Raw genomic sequence first — 21,587 nt, forward strand, 5'->3', positions numbered from 1 at the left:
ACAAAAAGCAAAAAAAAAAACCACAACCGAAAACAAAGCAGTATGTATATGTTATTGAATATTGTCTGGGCAACACGTGGTCTTCTGGGGTATGAGATGTTAATCACAGTTCTGATACGACTGGAGGCTGCTGATTTCTCAAACCCCAGCAGGTAGACACCCTAAATCTCTCTTCAGCCCACTTAAAAGGCACTTTGCGCTTGTTCACTTGCTGAGCAGAAGCTTTCCCAGGGAAGTGCTTGTCGCTGGAATCACTGCTGAAGTGGCTATCCACTTACCCTGTGTGCCAAAACTGGTCTCCCTCTACCCCTGAGGGTTAGGACTGCAAGGCGGCTCAGAACCCGCCCTTAGGCTACTTGGTCACTGGGTTACCAGCTCCCACCCAATTCCAGCTCTGCGACCCTGAGGGTGGAGCTTGCTGGGGCAGATCGCTCACAATGGCTGCGTGTGACCCAGAGCCAAACACTATTAGCTCCGTCTGGCTCAGCGGCTCAGACTGGGGCCCCAGACAAAGGCCAAAGCTCTCCGCACTCCCGCTCAGGCTCTCCCCAAGGCAGTTCAGCTGAGTGCCAAGTCCAAAGACACCAAAACAGTTCACAGGTAAGGCCTTTCTGGTTTGCAGTCTCTCTGCTACTGAACTTACAGTTGCAGGCGGGTTTAGACGGATTGAACACACGCGACCACTTGCCGGTTTTCCACTGTTTTAGTCCTCCTCTTGGGGTCCAGAAGTCTCTCGCTGACTCCCTGTATCCTCTCAGGGGTGATGATAGGCAGATCCCACCAGCCAGAGATGCCTGGAGTCCTATCTCCCCAGACTCACGGTGCCCAGATGCAAGGAAGCTGTTACTCGGCTGCCATCTTGCTCCGCCTCCAGAAGAAAATTTCTTAAGGCTGAGATTGTAAGATCCAACAAGTGCTGAGCAGCATGAATTTTTTAAAAAGGCACATTTACACACATTCTTGAGAAATTTTAAAACATAAAAACTAGCAAGAACTGAAAGTAATTTAGAAAGAGAAAAATGGGACTTTGGAGATTACTCCTGTGCCAAGGACTCCGAGGAGTCCTTCATCTGCCGGGCACTCAAAGCTGAGGAGAGGCTCCCATCCAGAAGGAGTGTTAATGGACAGAAATTTAGCAAGTAACTTGGCAGATTACAGCTGCACCAAGAGAGAAGGTTGAAGAACATACATCAGCCCTGCTGAGATGAGCTGCAACCCCAAGGACACAAACGGACGGGAGTCCCCTACCCCATGAGAATGGCTCGGAGTACCACATAAACAAATGAGCAGAGTTCAAAAGTTCTCCCATTATACTCCATGGGAGAGATCCTCTAAAAACTGAACCTACTTCCCGACTAGAGTGCCATGGCGCTCTCCTGCCAGGCATAAAACTGTGTAAAACTGTATATATTCTCTACCTGCAATTCTGAGCTGCCAGCACTCCTCCACTCCCCTGGAGGTCTGGAGGCCTGTCCCCCAGACGTCCAGATTCTTGGTGTTTTCTTGAGAGGTGTGGGCAGGGCCTGGACTGCTGCTGGTCAGTGCCGATTCTGCAGCACGGGAATGAGGAGAGGACCATTGGCTGAGAGGGAACCACATAGGAGTGGCAGTGTCCCAAGGCACAGAGCAGCAGACATTTTTGGCAACAATAGGGCTCACCCTGGATATTCCAGAGTCACATCCCCTGTCTCTCTGGGCAACCAGAGGAGGCCAGGCATCTTCTTAGGTGGCAACCACCGGCAGAAACAGATCTGGGACAGAAACGCAGGCCCTGTGAGTAAAGGGTTTGCCTGAGTTGGTACCAGCCTAGGTGGAATGCGGGGACTAGAAAACGCACGCGCAGAGCCAGCTGATTCCCAGGGCGGGGCTGACCCAGAGGAACGCTTTACTGAGCCTAAGATGCACCTGGCCCCCAAGGGATCATCAGCCTAAACAAAGGAGGGCAGGCAGAGGCTGGAACTGACTGGTAACCATGTTGTGAATACAAACCACAGCTGAGACCGGACAGTGGGCCAGACAGGGCCTGAGGCACAGGTTCTGTGAATTCAAAACAGCTTCCCTTCTGCAGGGGAATTTAGCTAGGACAGAAACAAATTCCGCAAAGTTGTTCTGTTCTGTCAGTAACATCAATCAGGGGCAGGGCTGGAACTGAGTGAACAGCCTCAGCCTCCATTAAACACCCGAGGTTGTCAGGCCTCACATCCCCCTGCCAGATATTGGCAGGGAGCAGCAGCCTGGCTGAGGAGACATAGAGCTCCTTGTGATTCAGGCAGGTGCAAACACCTGGAGTATCTGCTCATTGGAGGCAACTGGGTCACAGCCCTGGGGTGTTATCAGTGACTGGGTGTGACAGAGGTGCAAGGTGGGGAAGGAGGAATCAAGATTCCCAGACTATTCTATTTGCTGGGTGGGTCCTCCTGACCTCATGGAGCACTGGAGCAAGACATATTTGAGTTGTCAGCAGACCCCTGCGATCAAGTTGCCAAGGACCTTTTAAACCCTCCCACCAGAGACAGGTGCTGACTGAGACAATTGATTTAGACCTTTTGAACTGAGCCAATTGCCTGAGGACTATCCAAGTGGTGCCCTGGGTGTGTGGTTGTAGGAAGGTTTGATTTTCCTTTTCAAATTGTTGCCTGTGGTGGGTGGGGTGGCTTAATTGCTGGTATTTCTCCACAGCTGATACTTCAATCCAGAGTAACTGTTTCACTAGGTTCAGACAGAGACCAGCCGAAAACAAGACAGAGCCACTTAGCCCCACCACAACAAGCAGGTCACCAGTTTCTCAGCCTGTAGCACTGTACATGTCCTTGGCAAAGCTCCAGGGGAAAAGGTACAGACAACAGTCCCAGCTTTTGGGCAAAGGGCTAATTAATCACTACTCCTGGAGCCCCAAACCCAACTTTTCTTTAACCACTCATCTAGTCAAACAGTATAAAATAATCATGGGTCAGAATCAGTGGAAAAACTCCGGTAACATAAATAACCAGAATAGATCAACCCACCTAAGGAAAGATACAGCAGATGTAACTGAAGATCTCATTCATAAACAGATGGCCAAGATGTCATAAATCGAATTCAGAATTTGAATTGCAAACAAGATTAATAGAATGGAGGAAAAGTTGGAATTAGAAATTCGAGGAGCAATTCAAAAGTTAGAATTAGAAATTGGAGGAGCAATTCAAAAGTTGTCTCAAGAATTCAATGAATTTAAAGACAAAACAACCAAAAATTTTTACACATTGAAGCAAGAATTTGCAGCCCTCAAAGATCTTAGAAATACCATAGAATCCCTCAGTAACAGAGTAGAGCAAGCAGAAGAAAAGATTTCTGACATTGAAGGCAAAACTTTTGAATGCTCCCAAACTCTCAAAGAGAAAGAGAAATGGAGAGCAAAAACAAATAATTCTCTCAGAGAGCTCTGGGATAATTTGAAGAAGGCTAATATTTGCCTCATTGGAATCCATGAAAGTGATGAAGTGGCTTCACAAGGCAAAGAGGCACTTCTCCATGAAATTATAAAAGAGAATTTTCCAGACATGCCAAGAGATTCTGAAATTCAGATAGCAGACAGTTTCAGAACCCCAGCACGACTCAACCTGAACAAGACATCCCCCAGGCACATCGTAATTAATATCACCAAAGTTAACATGAAGGAGAAAATTCTGGAAGCAGCCAGACGTAAGAAAACCATAACCAACAAAGGGAAGAACATTAGAATGACTGAAGATCTCTCTGCTGAAACCTTTCAAACCAGAAGAGGGTGGTCATCGAAATTTAATCTCCTAAAACAAAATAACTTTCAACCCCAAATCCTGTATCCAGCTAAACTGAGTTTCATTTACAATGGAGAAATTAAATACTTTAATACTTGATTTCCTCCACATGTTGAAGAAATATGCCATAACCAAACCAGCTCTTCAGAATATTCTCAGACTTATCCTCCATAATGACCAGCCTAATCCTCTACCACAAAAGTAAACTCACTCAGAAACTTTTGATCCAACTCCAACTTCCACAGTGGCAAAAGGATTAAAAATGTCCACTGGACTTTCGAAAAACTCAATACCCAAAATTTTACCAGACTTATCAATATTCTCCATTAATGTGAATGGTTTAAACTGTACTCTACAGAGGCACAGGTTAGCTGACTGGATACAAAAACTCAGGCCAGATATTTGCTGCATACAAGAGTCACATCTTAACCTAAAAGATAAATATAGACTCAGCGTGAAAGGATGGTTGTCCATATTTCAGACAAATGGAAATCAGAAAAAAGCAGGTGTTGCAATTCTCTTTGCAGACACAATAAGCTTTAAACCAACAAAAGTAAGGAAGGATAAGAATGGTCACTTCATATTTGTTAAGAGTAATACTCAATATGATGAGATTTCAATTATTAATATTTATGCACCCAACCAGAATGTGCCTCAATTTATAATAGAAACTCTAACAGACATGAGCAACTTGATTTCCTCCAGATCCATAATAGTCGGAGATTTTAACACTCCTTTGGTGGTATTGGATAGCTCCTCCAATAAGAAGATGAGCAAAGAAATTTTAGATTTAAACCTAACCATCCAACATTTGGATTTAGCAGACATCTACAGAACATTTCATCCCAACAAAACTGAATACACATATTTCTCATCAGCCCACGGAACATACTCCAAAATCGATCATATCTTAGGTCACAAGTCTAACCTCAGTAAATTGAAAGGAATAGAGATTATTCCTTGCATCCTCTTAGACCACCATGGAATAAAAGTTGAACTCAGTAACAACAGGAATCCGAATACTCATACAAAGACATGGAAGTTAAATAACCTTATACTGAAGGATAGCTGAGTCATAGATGAGATTAAGAAGGAAATTGCCAAATTTTTGGAACAAAACGAAACGAAGACATGAACTAGCAGAACCCCTGGGATACCACAAAGGTAGTCATAAGAGGGAACTTTATAGCACTGTAAGACTTCCTCAAGAGAATGGAAAGAGAGGAAGTCAACAACTTAATGGAACATCTCAAGCAACTGGAAAAGGAAGAAATTCCAACCCCAAATCCAGTAGAAGAAAAGAAATAACCAAAATAAGAGCAGAATTAAATGAAATTGAAAACAAAAGAATTATACAACAGATCAATAAATCAAAAAGTTGGTTTTTTGAAAAGATCAATAAAATAGATAAACATTTGGCTAACCTAACCAAGAAAAAAAGACTAAAATTTCTAATGTTATCAATCAGAAATGACAAAGATGAAATAACAACAGACTCCTCAGAAATTAAAAAAAAATATTTAATGAATATTACAAGAAACTTCATTCTCAGAAATATGAAAATCTGAAGGAAATTGACCAATACTTGGAAGCACATCACCTTCCAAGACTTAGCCAGAATCAAGTGGAAATGTTGAACAGGCCAATATCAAGTTCTGAAATAACATCAACCATATGAAATCTCCCTAAAAAGAAAAGCCCTGGACCAGATGGCTTCACGCCAGAATTCAACCAAACCTTTAAAGAGGAAGTAGTACCTATATTACTCAACCTGTTCCAAAATATAGAAAAAGAAGGAAGACTACCCAACACATTCTATGAAGCAAACATCACCCTGAACCCCAAACCAGAAAAAGACCCAACAAGAAAAGAAAATTATAGACCAATATTACTAATGAATATAGATGCAAAAATATTCAACAAGATCCTAACAAACAGAATCCAGCAACACATCAAACAAATTATGCATCACGACCAAGTCAGTTTTATCTCAGGGTCTCAAGGCTGGTTCAATATACGTAAATCTATAAATATAATTCAGCACATAAACAAATTAAAAAACAAAGTTTATATGATTCTCTCAATGGATGCAGAAAAAGCTTTTGATAATATCCAGCATCCCTTCATGATCAGAACACTTAAGAAAATTGGTATAGAAGGAATATTTCTTAAACTGATAGTGGCCATCTACAGCAAACCCACAGCCAATATCGTATTGAATGGAGTTAAATTGAAATCATTTCCACTCAGATCAGGAACCAGACAAGGCTGCCCATTGTTTCCACTGCTCTTTAACATTGTAATGGAAGTTTTAGCCACTGCAGTTAGGAAAGAAAAGGTGATCAAGGGTATCCATATTAGGGTCAGAAGAGATCAAACTTTCGCTCTTTGCAGGTGATATGATTGTATCTGGAAAACACCAGGGATTCTACTACCAAACTCTTAGAAGTGATCAAAGAATACAGCAGTATCTCAGGGTACAAAATCAACATTCATAAATCAGTAGCCTTTATATATACTAACAATAGTCAAGCTGAAAATTCAGTTAAGGACTCTATTCTATTCACAGTAGTGCCAAAGAAGATGAAATATTTGGGAGTTTATCTAACAAAGGACATGAAAAATCTCTACAAAGAGAATTATGAAACTCTGAGAAAAGAAATAGCTGAAAATGTTAACAAATGGAAAAATATACCATGCTCATGGCTAGGAAGAATCAACATTGTTAAAATGTCCATACTACCCAAAGCCATATACAATTTTAATGCAATCCCTATTAAAGCTCCATTGACATACTTTAAAAATCTTGAGAAAATAATATTTCGTTTTATATGGAATCAGAAAAAACCTTGAATAGCCAAGACATTACTCAGAAATAAAAACAAAGCAGGAGGAATTATGCCACCAGCCCTCAGACTATACTATAAATCGCTATTGATCAAAATAGCCTAGTACTGGCACAAAAACAGAGAGGTAGATGTATGGAACAGAATAGAGAACCAAGAGATAAACTCAGCTACTTGCCGTTATTTGATCTTTGACAAGCCAATTAAAAACATTCAGTGGGGAAAACCCTATTTAACAAATGGTGCTGGGTGAACTGGCTGGCGACCTGAGAAGACTGAAACCTTTCACCATTAACTAAGATAGACTCTCACTGGATTAAAGATTTAAACTTAAGACATGAAACTATAAAAATACTAGAAGATAGTGCAGGGAAAATTCTTGAAGAAATCAGTCTGGGAGAACATTTTATGAGGAGGACCCCCCAGGCAATTGAAGCAGCTTCAAAAATACACTACTGGGACCTGATCAAACTAAAAAGATTCTACACAGCCAAGAACACAGTAAGTAAAGCAAGCAGACAAGCCCTCAGAATGGGAGAAGATATTTGCAGGTTATGTCTCCGACAAAGGTTTAATAACCAGAACCACAGAGAACTGAAATATATAAGCAAGAAAAGAACAAGGGATCCCATCGCAGGCTGGGCAAGGGGCTTGAAGAGAAACTTCTCTGAAGAAGACAGGCGCACGGCCTACTACAGACATTGAAAAAATGCTCATCATCTTTAATCATCAGAGAAATGCTAATCAAAACTACTTTGACATATCATCTAACTCCAGTAAGATTAGCCCATATCACAAAATCCCAAGACCAGAGATGTTGGCATGGATGTGGAGAAAAGGGAACACTTCTACATTGCTGGTGGGAATGCAAATTAATACATTCCTTTTGGAAAGATGTTTGGACAACACTTAGAGATCTAAAAATAGACCTGCCATTCAATCCTATAATTCCTCTACTAGGTATATACCCAGAAGACCAAAAATCACATCATAACAAAGATATTTGTACCAGAATGTTTATTTTAGCCCAATTCATAATTGCTAAGTCATGGAAAAAGCCCAAGTGCCCATCGATCCACGAATGGATTAATAAATTGTGGTATATGTACACCATGGAATATTATGCAGCCTTAAAGAAAGATGGAGACTTTACCTCTTTCATGTTTACATGGATGGAGCTGGAACATATTCTTCTTAGTAAAGTATCTCAAGAATGGAAGAAAAAGTATCCAATGTACTCAGCCCTACTAAGAAACTAATTTATGGCTTTCACATGAAGGCTATAACCCAGTTATAGCCTACGAATATGGGGAAGGGGGAGAAGGAGGGGAGGGAGGGGGGAGGATGGACGGAGGAAGGGTGATTGGTGGGATTACACGTACGGTGCATCTTACAAGGATACATGTGAAACTTACTAGATGTAGAATATAAATGTCTTAACACAATAACTAAGAAAATGCCAGGAAGGCTATGTTAACCAGTGTGATGAAAATATGTCCAATGGTATATAAAACCAGTGTATGGTGCCCCATGATCGCATTAACGTACACAGCTATGATTTAATAAATAAATAAATAAGGAAGAGAAAAATGGTTGACCTTCTAATAGGATTGTCAAATTTAACAAAAGAAAATACTAGACTCACAGATTTCATTTCAGAGAGACAATGAAAAATGTGTTAATGTAAGCATACCTAAAATATTGCATATTACGTGGGATAGACTTGTGCTAAAAAAATTGTTATGTTAAATTTAAGCTTAATTTGGCAACTCTATGTTCAAAGCACTAGAATTAGGCTTACATCACAAAGCTAATCAGAAAGACCAGCAATGTGCCATCTATACTCGGAGGAAAAATTATTTTGGAGCCAAATTTAATACCAAGTCCAACTGTCAAAGAATATTTACCTCCTATAGATTCATTCTTCAGAAGTTTCTTGAAACTATATTCCAGCCCAATGAGGATTAAAATCAAGAGAAGATGCATGATGAAAGATGATGCAATTAACCCAGGAATCTAATGAAAAGAAATCCCAAAATGACAGCTATTTATCAGATCTGGAAAGAAATCAGCTTATATTATAAGAGAAAACATAGGCATCAAAAACAATATCTTTAAGAAGTAAAATTATCTGGACTCCAGCCAGAGTAGGCAAGAAGCAAGGAGACATCAGTAATATTCTAAGGAAGACATATTTTTAATGCCAACCACCAAAAATAAAAGATAATTAAAAAGTCAAAAGCAAAGTATACAGTGGTTCCATGGAGAAAATCAAAATATGCCATAATTTCGATGAGAAGGCATCTGAGAAAAAAGAAATGATTTAACCATAACTAGAAACATTTTTCTTCAGGTAACCCCAAGATTGTGACATAAGGATTGTGACATTACCTCCTTCAGAATAGACCAATTAGTCCCACATTTTGATTCTAAAAGTTCAAATTCCAGTAAGTACCATTTATATTACTATGACTATACTCCATCTATGGAGTTACATTGTTATTATCCAACTTGAAGATACTCATGTCAATGTTTAGACCCTGAATGACCATGAATTTGCTGAAAGAGATACAAGAATCAGTTTCAATAAAGTACATCATTTTCTGGGGATTAACTATTTTATGCTATATTCTTCATACTTATTAACCCCAATACATAAATTGCTATTTTAAACATGCAAATCTTTTTCTACATTTTTTAATTAAATCATAAAGAGGCAGATCATGTATACCTTAATGCATTTATGGGGTATAATGTGCTGATTTCATATACAATTTGGAATGCTTAGAAACTTGTTTGATAATTTTCACAAATTAGTTGCAGGTTGAGAAAATACAACATTAAAAGGATAGCTCCATGTTCAACAATAGGAACAACTGACCTAAACCAATCTTCCTTCCCTAGAACACAGTAAGGTGTGTAAACAGCAGGTGGCTCACTAAAAGCTTATAAATTCAACAGGGATGACAAAAATCAGGCATCCCTATGCCAATAATAATGAATAATGTGACTCTTCCAAATTCTTCAGGATGCCTCAGAAAATCAGGGTAGGAAATCTCAGCTCACAGAGTCTACCCAGCTTGAAAGCTGCTCTGGGATCACTGGCAAGCCTCAGCCCAGGGCTCTTCTTGATCCAACCAAACAGCCACACTCATCATCACCTGCTTAAGTCAACTAGTTGGTGCAGTCTATTAAAACCCTTAATCTAGAAATGGGAATGGTCCATTATGCCAGCAACATTTAGACCAATCTCAGCAGACTCAATACTTTCATGATTACGGCCTTGACTTCTCATTTTCACCTAACTGACAATAGCATTTCCTTAAAAAAGATATATGAGTTGTGATGACCAGCCCCAGCTTCTCTCCTCCTGATAGCTCCTGCAATTGTTGTGCATGTTGACTCAGATAAGGCAATTAGTTGCCAGCCTGTGCCTTTTTACTATAGATAGATGTCCAATGACTTGTTCTTACAGAACTACAGTATTTGTTTGAAACCTGGAGTAATCAAAGACAGACACCACTCTATTAGTTCCTGATATGGTATGGTACTTATTCCTTGAATTACATTAAAAACTGAACTCCCAAGGACCTTCCCCTGTTTAGTTGAGACAAAAAGGGAAATAGAGTACAAGTTCATTTACCCTCCAGGATAATGAAGATCTTATAAACTTTCTAGGAAACAGTCAATATTCAAGAGAGTGAACACCAAGAGAAAATTCATCCATGATTCAGATATTGAGTACCAATGCAACACCTAATAAACAAGAAACAAAACCCAATCTGTCTCTCATGGAATTACAACCTCCCAAGAGGGAGTTAAGACATATATGGCTGCATGCCTACTCACTGGTGCAAACAACAATGGTCTCATGTTTCTACTAATGCCTTCAAGTAAAAGCAAGAAGAGTCAAGAAAGACTCTGGCCATCAAGAATGCTTTTGATTTTGGTTAGCAAAAAATGAGAAGGATTTAAAATCAATTTGAAGACAATTTAATTTTTTAAATAAGTAAAGGATACAAATGGAAATTACAGTAAGAAAGGCTGTAAGCAAAATTATTTTTTTAAAAATGAAAAGGAATGTCACATGGGGTGGATCATCTGACTAACGCTCAGGATTTTCAAATATCTCCTTTGAGAAAGTCTTTTTCAGGTAACAAAGGAATTTTATAGCCCAAGTTCTCATGCTCTGACTTTAAGATGCAAAATAAAAAAAGAGTTTACCTTGAAGTGATGGCTACTTGATGACTTTGCTGTCTTCTGATATAAAAATTTTGAAAAAAAAAAACAGACTAATAACTCAAAATCTTAATCCCATCTTGAAAGGATATACTGATCCAGTATCAGAGATAGGTCCAAATTGTCAAAGTAATATTATTTCAGCTGCCAATAAAACGGAGTCTTTCTAACAAACAGGAAATTTCTTTAATAGCTGCGTGCTTGTCTTTGCCAAGTATCTTTGTCTTTGTTTTCTTCCATCTTTTCTTTAATGGATATAGTATTTTAGCCTCTTTATTAAGAGAGAGAAAAAACTTAATTAGGAGATAAAACTCATTTTATACTATGAAGGATAAAAAACTTCCATAAAAGAGATTTACAGATAGGTACTTCTCAAATTACCCATAAAGATAGGAACAAGGTCAAGAAAGAAAAGGGAAGAGATGAAGGAAAAACTATCTTGGAGTAAGACATCCCTGGATTTACTTCCAGCTTTGACATTAATTAGTTGTATGATCTTGAGTAGGTTACATAACTCACATGAACCTCACTTTCTTCCTTTATAAAATGATGTGAAGATACCTGTCATACGAGGTTGGTGACATTATTTAATGAGATGACGAGATGAAAGCACCCAGAATGGGGCTTGTTTTTAGAGTAGGAGCTCAATAAATGCCACCTCTCTTAGTCTTTTTTTCATGAACAGGGGGAGAGGGAGAGATGGCATGAATGTGCCAGGATGCTAGAAATATGTCATTACCAAGTCTCTAAATTGCTCCAAGTTTCTATTTCTTCCCTGTAGCTTCAGGTATCTCTAAATTAGTGTACTGCCCACTCTGAGAGTGTTAGAGGGCTTTTTTTTTTTTTTTTCCAAACTGAGGGCTAGTCCAGTGTTTCCTAACTTCTTTTCAGCTTCAGCACAAATAAGGTAACCAAAGGTGGGGAGGGACAATCCACTTTCCCCAATTTAGTAGGGGACCTATCTTCTACATGTACCTGCTTGCCAGGTATCTTCCTAACTCTCTATTCCTTCTGGAATACTCTAACTACTTTCAAATTCAAGAAGGCCAAACGTCAGGCAGAGATACTAGAGATGGATTTTTCATAGCAAGATTTGCTTCTATAGTTCTATACCTCCTTTTGCCCCTCTACAGAATCCTACAGTGGTCTCTCTAATTGTATCCCCACCTTAAAAAACTTTCCTGTGTAGGTCTTCAGGCTTCATTACATTTTCTTTGTAACCTCAGCACTTATCATTATGCTTAACTCACAATAGGGTTCTTGGAATCTTCATTGAGTAAGTGCTAGCTTTTTGTCCTTTCCCAATCACACACAGGTCATGTCTTTGCTATAGTTTATGAAATATTTGTCCTCCTAATTAGGCATCCCCAAATAATTGTTTTTTAAAAATAAAAAAACACTATCATTGATCACTATCATTGATCAAACATGCATACATGTAATACATAGGCAAATTATTTATGTGGAAGTAAATAAAGGAGATAAACCTTATATAGCCATTCTGCAGAAGAAGAAACCAAACCATCAAGAGGTTCTTTAAACTGCTCAAGGTCAAGTAGCTAGTGAGTGACACAACTGGGACTTGAACCAAGGGCTATTTAAATCCAAAGTCCATAGCTCATCCATCTCACTCTCTGTACCTAAAAATATGTCTGCTCAATAACAAGGGAAATTATCTTTTCTTCATTTCTTTAAACAGAAAAATAATCTTGCGACATTTGCATTCAGAGATAACAACAAACATTTAAAAACTAATTCACTGTACAAATTATTGAAAAATAATTTGTGATGTATGCAGCAAAGGTTGCCACAGAAATGAAATCAATTTGAAAAATGTCAATAGTTCCGTGGTGAGTTTCATTCTGAAAGTTCCAAGGGTTTGATAGGAAATGTTTTTATTAACTCTGGCTTTAAACTGTAATGGCAAAAGGGTAGCTATTGCTCTTAATTTCCTCCCCAGAGACTGATTATTCTCTATGAGGATCAATGAAAGGGGAGAATAACATTTAATGAGTACTTCCTATGTGCCAGGAGTCATGCTAGACATCCTCATATTATCTTTTTATGTTATCTCTTTTAATTCTCATAGGGTTAACCTACATGAACATCTCCAGTTGGGCCATATAGGCCCCGTTGAGCACTGGTGTACAAAAATGGAGATTTAAGCTGACTTGTGTTCCTAATCTGGTTTCTATTTGTTCATGTAGAGATTGTGGCAAAACTCACCCTTTCCCCTTGGTTAGTTCACTGAAAGATCAACTTAAAATTACAGCACATTAATAAGAGAAAGGTTTATTTCCAAATACCAAGCGCATAGGCCGGACACAGTGGCTCAACACCTGTAATCATAGCACTCTGAGAGGCCCAGGCAAGTGGATTGCCTGAGCTCACAGGTTCAAGACCAGCCTGAGCCAAAGACAGACCTCATCTATAAAAATAACCAGGCATTGTGGTGGGCACCTGTAGTCTCAGCTACTTGGGAGACTGAGAGACAAGAGAATCGCTTGAGCCCAAGAATTTGAGGTTGCTGTGAGCTATAATGCCACAGCACTCTACCAAAAGGTGACAAAGTGAGATTCTGTGTCCAAAAAAAATAAATAAATAAAAATAAAAACAAATACCATGCAAATGGGTATCTGGAAACCACAACAATGATTACCCAATGTCTTAATAATGGTCAGATGCTTCTATAGATGCCTTTTTGAAGGGAGGAGAAGAAGGTGGAGTAAGGGTACAGGTGCAGGAAGTGGTCACTAGGGAGGATGAATAGCTGGGGAAACAGATTGACTTGTAAATTAACCTGAGAGACAGGTATTGTGTTTTAAATGATTTGGGCCAGCTCTGCTAGCTTTCAGGGAAGGAAAGGAAATCATTTGCCCCCAATGCTTTCTGACTGTGAATGGCCTTTAGTTCAAAATATTCTTTATGTTAAGCAGTCATATTTTGTTATGTTAAGTAAAATTTCCTTAGCACCTTCATTCACAAACAGCCGCGTTTGGAAAACGTGTTCACTTCACTCCAACTGAACTACTTACTGGCTTGCCTATCTTGATGATCTTAATAGAAAGCTAATCCTCTTTATAGATTATATTTTCTATTCCTGTGAAAGCAAAATATGTGGTAAAACTTAAATTGCTGCCCACTTTACTCAGGTTTCCATTCACGCTGGGAGGCAGTATGATGTAGTGGCTGAAAAAGACCCCCGAGTTAGAACACCTGGGTTCTAATCCCTCTCTACCACTCACCACCGCAAGATCCTTGGCAAGTCATACAACTCCTCCTTGCATTAGTTCTTCAAACATAAAATGGGAAAAATAAAAGCACACTTAATAGGGACGTGATGGGTGAGGTAAGATAATATAGGCAGAACACTTGAGAACAGTGAGGGCCTTGTTCTCACTCCTTTCTGAAGATCTGTTATGTTCACCAGAAGAGCTAAGCTTCACTACAGACAGTTAGTATGCGTGTCCTTACTATTCCATGAATCTCTGACGCCAGCCAGGGATGTTTCATCAAATTTCTCCATGACTGACTGTTGCCACATAGTGTGCTGCAGTGAGACCGGCTGCCTAACGCAGGCAGTTGGAGGGAGGAAGGAAGGAAAGGAGGAATCAAAGAGTCTGGTTAGCCACGGTTCTTTCCATAATTAACCCAAACAACAAACTCTCTGTGCAGACCCTACAGGAGGGATTCCCCAACCTTTTTTAAAGAATGGCTTTATTTTCATTTCTGTGAAGTCTTGAAATCATCAAGAGTAGGGGAAGCCAACTCTCCAACACCTCAGCGGAGCTGGGGAGGGAGCATCACTGTTGGCTGTGTTCTGTTTCCAGACTGAAAAGCATAATACTCACTACAGTCTGAAAACTCTCATGTATCGAGTTCACTTTATTGCCTTTGGTAATGTCTGTTCTAGAGAAGTCTGCATGATGGCTTTTAAAGAGGGCTTGCTCAGAGGAAGGAAAGGAAGAAATTAATACGGAAGATTGACTATTTTCACATATGTATATCTGCATTTAATCCTTCAAACAGCTGTGTACAGCTTTGAGGATAATGATACTCAGAGGCTTTAGAAACCTGCAGAGGGAAAAAATAGATGAGTCTTTACTCTCCTAGAAACTAGAGTCCAGTAGGAGAACTAATTCATGCAAATGCATCCTATAAATATGTTATAACCTCCTAGAACAAAAACCAAGGTTTCAGTGAGTTAATCAAGAGTGACGGGAAGCCTTCTAATTGTATAAAACTCACACTGGCAGATGAGTGTTATACGCTGATTCATTTCTGAACATTCAGCTTCTGCCATGAGAAGAAAAAGTGGCAAAAAAAATCCAAGTATTCACAAAGCTGTTAGTCTGGCTTCCCTGCTTCATTAATTTTAAAAGGTAAATACAAATTTACTTGTAGATCTACCTAATTTACCAGATTATAAAATCCCAAAGGACAGGGGCTGTGTCTTGTTAATGTTTGAATCTTCTCCAGGGCACAATATTTGTTCAATAATAAGAATTCTTTAAGTGTCTCTTGGCATTGAATATGACTGAACCGATTAGAAATAAGAAATGTGTGGTGTTTCTCTAAGAAGCAATATTTTTCCCTTGTGACAGAAATATTTACTAGTGACCAGATATACACATGGTCCCTTCACATTGCCCAGCATACTCATAGTTCTGAGTATGCTCAGAACATGAGTATCTGAGGCAACAGATTCTAAACAGAAGTCATACATGTTTTGGGGGGAGCCAAAATATCCAAGAGATAGTAAACAAACCCTTCCTTGGTGGCTGGTGATATTCCCACTGATGGAACCTGTGTGGAATATAGCCTTCATCCTAACCCTAATAATTCATGTTGAAAATAATGTAGCAAAAGTAAAAAATAAGCTTTTATGTGTACAGCTACAAGATTTCAGGGTTAATTTGTTATTATCCATGGCCCAGTCCATACTGACTAATATAGCCCCCAATTTCTATTATCAAAGAGGCATTGGATGAGGCTAGCTTTGACTTTCGGAGAAACTAATAAAACTGCAACTAAATAAAGCAAACTTTGAGTTGGAATAGACTAATGGGTTTCAAACTGTTCATGGGACCCTATAGGTATTATATAAAGGTACATATATATTATATAATACCTACCTATAGGTAGAGACAAGAACTACTACTGAGGGCAAGAGACTAAACCAAGAAAAAATTCTGTCTTCAGTCCTAAACGGAAAAGTTTCACCTTTCTTGTGTTTTATATTTGGCTTCCATGGAACATTATATCCAAAAGTTTGCCCTTTAATAATAATGTTTTTTAAATGGTTGGAAATCACTGATAAACCACATTTACAAAGGAGAAAAACGTTAAAATTAAAATGATTTTTCTGGGCTTAAAAAAAGAAAGGATTTAGGTCAAATATAAATTATAGTCTACTTGTCCCAAATGAATTTTCATCTAATTTTCTGAAGATGCTGTTTTATTTTTGGCAGTTTTTGGCTGGGGTGGGGTTTGAACCTGCCATTTCCGGTATGTGGGACTGGCACCCTACTCCTTGAGCCACAGGCACCGCCGTGTAGATGCTGTTTTAATCTAACTTTTTAACTCAGCTCCATCTGCTTTCAGAGATGAGTTCCCTTTCTCTCAAGTAAATATTTTTAAAGTCTCACAGACATTTGCCCTTTAGGGAGTCTTTTCTCAATTATTGCAATTGATATCCTTCATTCTAATGCAACCAAAGCTACAAAACTACCGTTATTGAGGAATGCCCCCAAGAGGGTCTTCAAAAGAGCAATCCTGTGGCAATGTATGAAGCGACTGGAATATTGTCGCCTTCCAAATGAACTGCTCACAGCTGAGGCGTACCCTGTGTCCCAGGACAATGGCACTTACAGACAGTGCCATCTACCGGAAAGAGCCCCAGACTTTGGTCATTGCTTTGGTATTTGTCCAGAATTTTCTTTCCTTCCTTTGAAAGATTAAAATGGAAGGGAGAAGGTGGGAAGATAGAAGTAAAAAGCAATGATACTCACCTACCTATACCATAGTGTGGCTGCAAGAAGGAAAGGCAGAGAGAAACAAAGAATTTTTAGGAGAAAGTTGTATAAATATAAGGCGAAAGTATTTGTAAGAATTAAAAGCTCCCTCAGAAATGGATTTATAAAAAGAGATTTTGGTAGGCTGCTGACATACAGTCTCTTGAATGCATTACAAAGAATGATGTAGCTTCTTCCACAGTGGGAAACCCTGGCCACATCCAGCGCACAAGGCGGCTTTCAGACAGCCTTAAGAAAACAGACCCGGCAGATACACAGCCTTCCTGCTTTCACTGGGGGAAATATAAATCAAAGCCGGGTACTCCACTCTTTAATGGTAAGTCATTTCCTCCTCCCTGCTATTTAGAGGGCCTTGAAGTAACTACTTTCACAGAGGCTGAGAAAAGTAGCACAGACAAACTACATAAGCTTTTTATTGCTCTATTGTCCAATTCCCCGGTAACTGGGAGGAAAGAAAAATGGAGAGAGTCTCCTGCCTCACCTTTGTTCTTAATGTTCAAAGGCCAAACTAAAATCTACACCCTTTAGGCTATCTGATTAGTCTCATGATTCAAGAAGGCCCAGGAAGATTCGATGTGGTGTGTACGCAAATGTACACACACATATTTTCATCTATTAGTGTTTAGTCTTTCTTTTTAACTCTTATTTGATATATTATTTCAGTAATGCTCTTGTCTTTGAATTACCTAATTTGCCTAACTCTCAATTTTTGCAAGTATCAAAAGCGTGCTTCTGAGTTTCTGTGAGTCTGTTACTCAAGCAACCAACATCCAGAGAGGGAAATCATAGAGCCTGAGGTTGCAGGGCAATCTCAAAACAGAGTCCTGACTATCCAGGCCAGGCCAGCACTTTATCTTCACACTCTCTACAGAAGAATGCCATTGAAACTTTGCAGCCCACTGACATGGGTTGTGCATTCTTTTTCTCTGAAAAGTGTCCTTGTTCTAACCTCCCTTCTAGAAGGCTCACAACCCCACACAAGCCCTTCAGTCATTTCTTGTCCCTTATCTAGTAGCTCTGACTCACTTACCCAGGGGAATTTTTTCCAGCAGGTACAGATAGCTCTGAAAGAAGTCATTGCGAATGGCTTTATGAAGAATGAAGGACATGCTGTGTCGACAGAGTTCATCATCCGTCTCTGCCAGCGAGACCTAAATGCAAAATGGGCTCCCAGGTGGGCCCTGGGGAAGGGTGGCAATAATTATGCCTCCAGAAAAGGAAGCTTGCCCTGCTGTTTCTTTGAATTAGCCTTCTATTCCTAAATGAACTTGAGACTGTCATTTTAAACCAGTCCCCTGTCCATCTATATCAGGACAGGCCGTCATGGGGTGTGGGATGGAGAGATCAGGCTCTTGGCATATCCCCATGTCTGATTGCTTGGGAAACACCACTCCAAGCAAGCAGGTGCTAAGTAAAGATGAAAACAGGCTGAGTGAGATCCTGCATCATCCAGGAAAAAGCACGCCTGCCTCCTTTAGCCACCACTTCAAACAAGCACAGAGCACAGCCTGTTAACACCCTGCATATTTGCTTTAATTTGATTCCTAAATTGGAATAGTCTAATTTCCATTTCAAAGACTTGTGAATATTTTGCAGGCGATCCTGTTCCCTGATTTCCATCACTCCTCCTGGAACACTGAATCCTCAAGTTAGTCACCCACATTCCTTTCATCAGTACAATTTCTCCCAAATCATTTCATAAAGATAGATATGTGTTTCCTATTTTTAAGGATTTTCAAGAGATGCAATTATTTGAAAGCCTGTTTTGATGTTAAATACCCTTCTCAGTCAGCAAACTCCACCATGTAGCTTGCTATAAACAACATCTCCTCATGTAAGCCTGTTCCTTCCTCTCTGCCTTTTGTGGCTGTGATTATCCTCAGAAGTCTGTTTACTTTCTGTACCAGGTATCTTCTGATGGTCCCCAAATGTCTCCTCTCCCCTCTTTCCACATAACTATGTGCCTCAGGAGGCTGACCTATATTGACTATGTCAGTGGGTTCTGTCTGTTGCCCTCTGGCCTGGGTTCAGCCAACAGGTAGTACCAAAAAGAGACTGGAGGAAAATGAGGTCGAGGTATGTATTATCCTGGCACCCTCCCTGTGGAGATGCCATAGGCTGACAGCATCCTTTAACAGAGACTCCTGTCAAGGGTCTTCTCCTATGAATATCCTCTCCTGGTTCTGATCATTCCCCTTCATCTTCCCACTTGAGGCCTAGGGGTAGTGATGTGCTGGGCTGTTATGAGCCCTATTCCTGGTGATTTTCCTATACTTGCCCACGTCTTTGTAAATAGTCCTCTTATTAAACCACCCCAAATTCCCAATTTGTGAATGTCATCTGTTCCCTATGAGGACCATAACTGCTATGTTGCTCCTCCAATATTCCTAACAGAAAAATGCATAAGAACGTAATACACTGTCAGCCCTGTGCCATGTTCTCCCCACTGACTCCTGAACATGTAGATATACATGCACGTGTACACAAATGTACACATTAGTTGGCAGCTTCTAAGATGACCCCTGACTTTGTCTATCTGAGCTGTTACAACATATCAACCATGGACTGGGTTGCTTAAACAACAAACACTTATTTATCCCTGTTCTGGGGGCTGGGAAGTTCCAGATCAGGGTGCTGCCAGGTTCTGTGTCTAGTGAGGGTCCTCCTTCTGGTTTGTAGATTGTCCTCTTCTCATTGTGTGCTCACATGGCCAAGAGCAGAGCTCATGATCAAGTCTTTCTTTGCAAAAGCATTAATCCCATTCTTAAGGGCTCCACCCTCAGGACCTAACCACCCCTCCATGAAAGGAGCCACCTCCATCTCATCATTTATAGGATTTCAACATATAAATTTTGAGTAAATATAAACATTCATTCCATAGCAGTCCCTAAGAATCCTCACCTCCTTTCTGCCTGATATTCATATCTTCCTGTAAATCTTTTTCCTTGAGTGTGGGCTGACCTTAATGGACTCACCTCTAGAGAACGAAATAGGTGGAAGTGATAGAACTTCACTTCCAAGATAAGGTTATAGGGCGGTGCCTGTGGCTCAGTGGGTAAAGGCAGCGGCCCCATATAACGAGGCTGGCAGGTTCAAACCTGGCCCGGGCCAAACTGCAAAGGCATAGTGGTGGTTGCCTGTAGTCCCAGCTGCTCAGGAGGCTGAGGCAAGAGAATCACTTAAGCCCAGGAGTTGGAGGTTGCTGTGAGCTGTGACAGCACAGCACTCTATGAAGGGCAATAAAGTGAGACTCTGTCTCTTTAAAAAAAAAAAAAAACCGGGCGGCACCTGTGGCTCAAGGAGTAGGGCGCCAGTCCCATATGCCGGAGGTGGTGGGTTCAAACCCAGCCCCGGCCAAAAAAAAAAACCAAGATGAGGTTATAACAAAACTGTCTTGCCCATCTTCTTCCTCTCTCTTGCTTCCACTCAGCTGTCTATTCTGAGCTGCCATATGGAAAGGCTCAGGTGTTAAGAGACCAAAGTCCTCAATTGAACAGGAATAGTTCAGTGGGAACAGAATTCTCCTAAGATCCATGCGAGTAAGCCTGAAAGCAAATCCTTCCCCAGTCAACAGTTTGGCTACACCTGATGAGAGACCATGAGTCAGCAAAGTCACCAGGTTACTAACTCACAGAAATGTGTTTAGTTATTTAAAGCAGCTACATTTGGAATAACCTGCTACAATGCAGCAGTGGATAACTAATTCACACATCAACCATGGGATTTCTGTAAGATGTAGGATCTAACCATGATCTTTAAGTTTCATTTGTGTGTCAATCTTTTACTGGGAAAGGAAGCAAAGGTTCCATCTCTTTGACTGTGATTTATTTTCCTTCATTTTCTAACACTTCTATTTTACCATTTTCCCTCTCCCCAGCTGAAGGAACAGCTGTTCAAGGGTGGTGAGATAGTCCTCATCCCTGACTTTAGGAATTTGCCAGATTGCAATCCAAGTCATCCATTTCCCCACCACCACCACAGTTTGTGGTTCATGGATGGATACATCATCTAGGCCGGAGAAAATCAATACATAGTGTTTCCCTGGTTCATTGGAAGTTTTCATTTGGAAGTGGGCATGTTTTCTAAGTCTGTTACTATTAACGCCAGCTTGAGTTGGGTTTTCTGTACTAGAAACATGGAGTTTTATGTGACACAAATATCGTCTGTATCATTTTTACTTAATAGATTCTCGTGAGGATAAAGACAGAGTAGACGGTATCAAACGGAACAGAGAAACTTTAGTGAGATCATTTCATGGTGTTAAGAGGGAAGGGTCTTAACTGGAATTAAACAATATAAATAAGAAATTTTATATAAGGAGTAATCCAAACAAACTAATGTTTTAGTCTCTCCGAGCCTCACTTTGCTGTTCTGTAATAGGAAGATGATGACAGTAGTTATATACCTCATCTGACTGTTGTGAGGACTAAATGAAACACTGCAGGTAAAGCCCCACAGTACCTGGCACAGAGGACATGTCCAGTAACTGCTATTATCTTTTCAATCCTTGTAAGAAAGCTGATGATAAGTTATACTTCTTCAAAATAACTTTATGTCTATCTTGTTCTTCTTGGATTATAGTCAAGCAATTTTACCACATATTCAGGAGATTATTTTTACTTGTTGCATTTAAAAATTGAAAAAGAAAAGAAATTCAAATGACATATGCTATTAGAGCCCATTCATTTGTC

The 21,587-nt window shown here is 39.9% G+C and overlaps 1 protein-coding gene across 1 annotated transcript in view; it reads right to left on the reverse strand.

The window, feature by feature from the left end:
• The window catches only part of NTMT2 (N-terminal Xaa-Pro-Lys N-methyltransferase 2), an 84,020-nt gene that overhangs the window by 39,484 nt on the left and 22,949 nt on the right, over positions 1 to 21,587 (reverse strand). The window contains 2 exon segments of the mRNA XM_053606085.1: positions 17,927 to 18,034; positions 18,037 to 18,077. Of these exon segments, the coding sequence (XP_053462060.1) occupies positions 17,927 to 18,034; positions 18,037 to 18,077 (149 nt within the window).

This window comes from Nycticebus coucang, chromosome 10, assembly GCF_027406575.1.
Source record: "Nycticebus coucang isolate mNycCou1 chromosome 10, mNycCou1.pri, whole genome shotgun sequence".
Classification (NCBI taxonomy): Eukaryota; Metazoa; Chordata; class Mammalia; order Primates; family Lorisidae; genus Nycticebus; species Nycticebus coucang.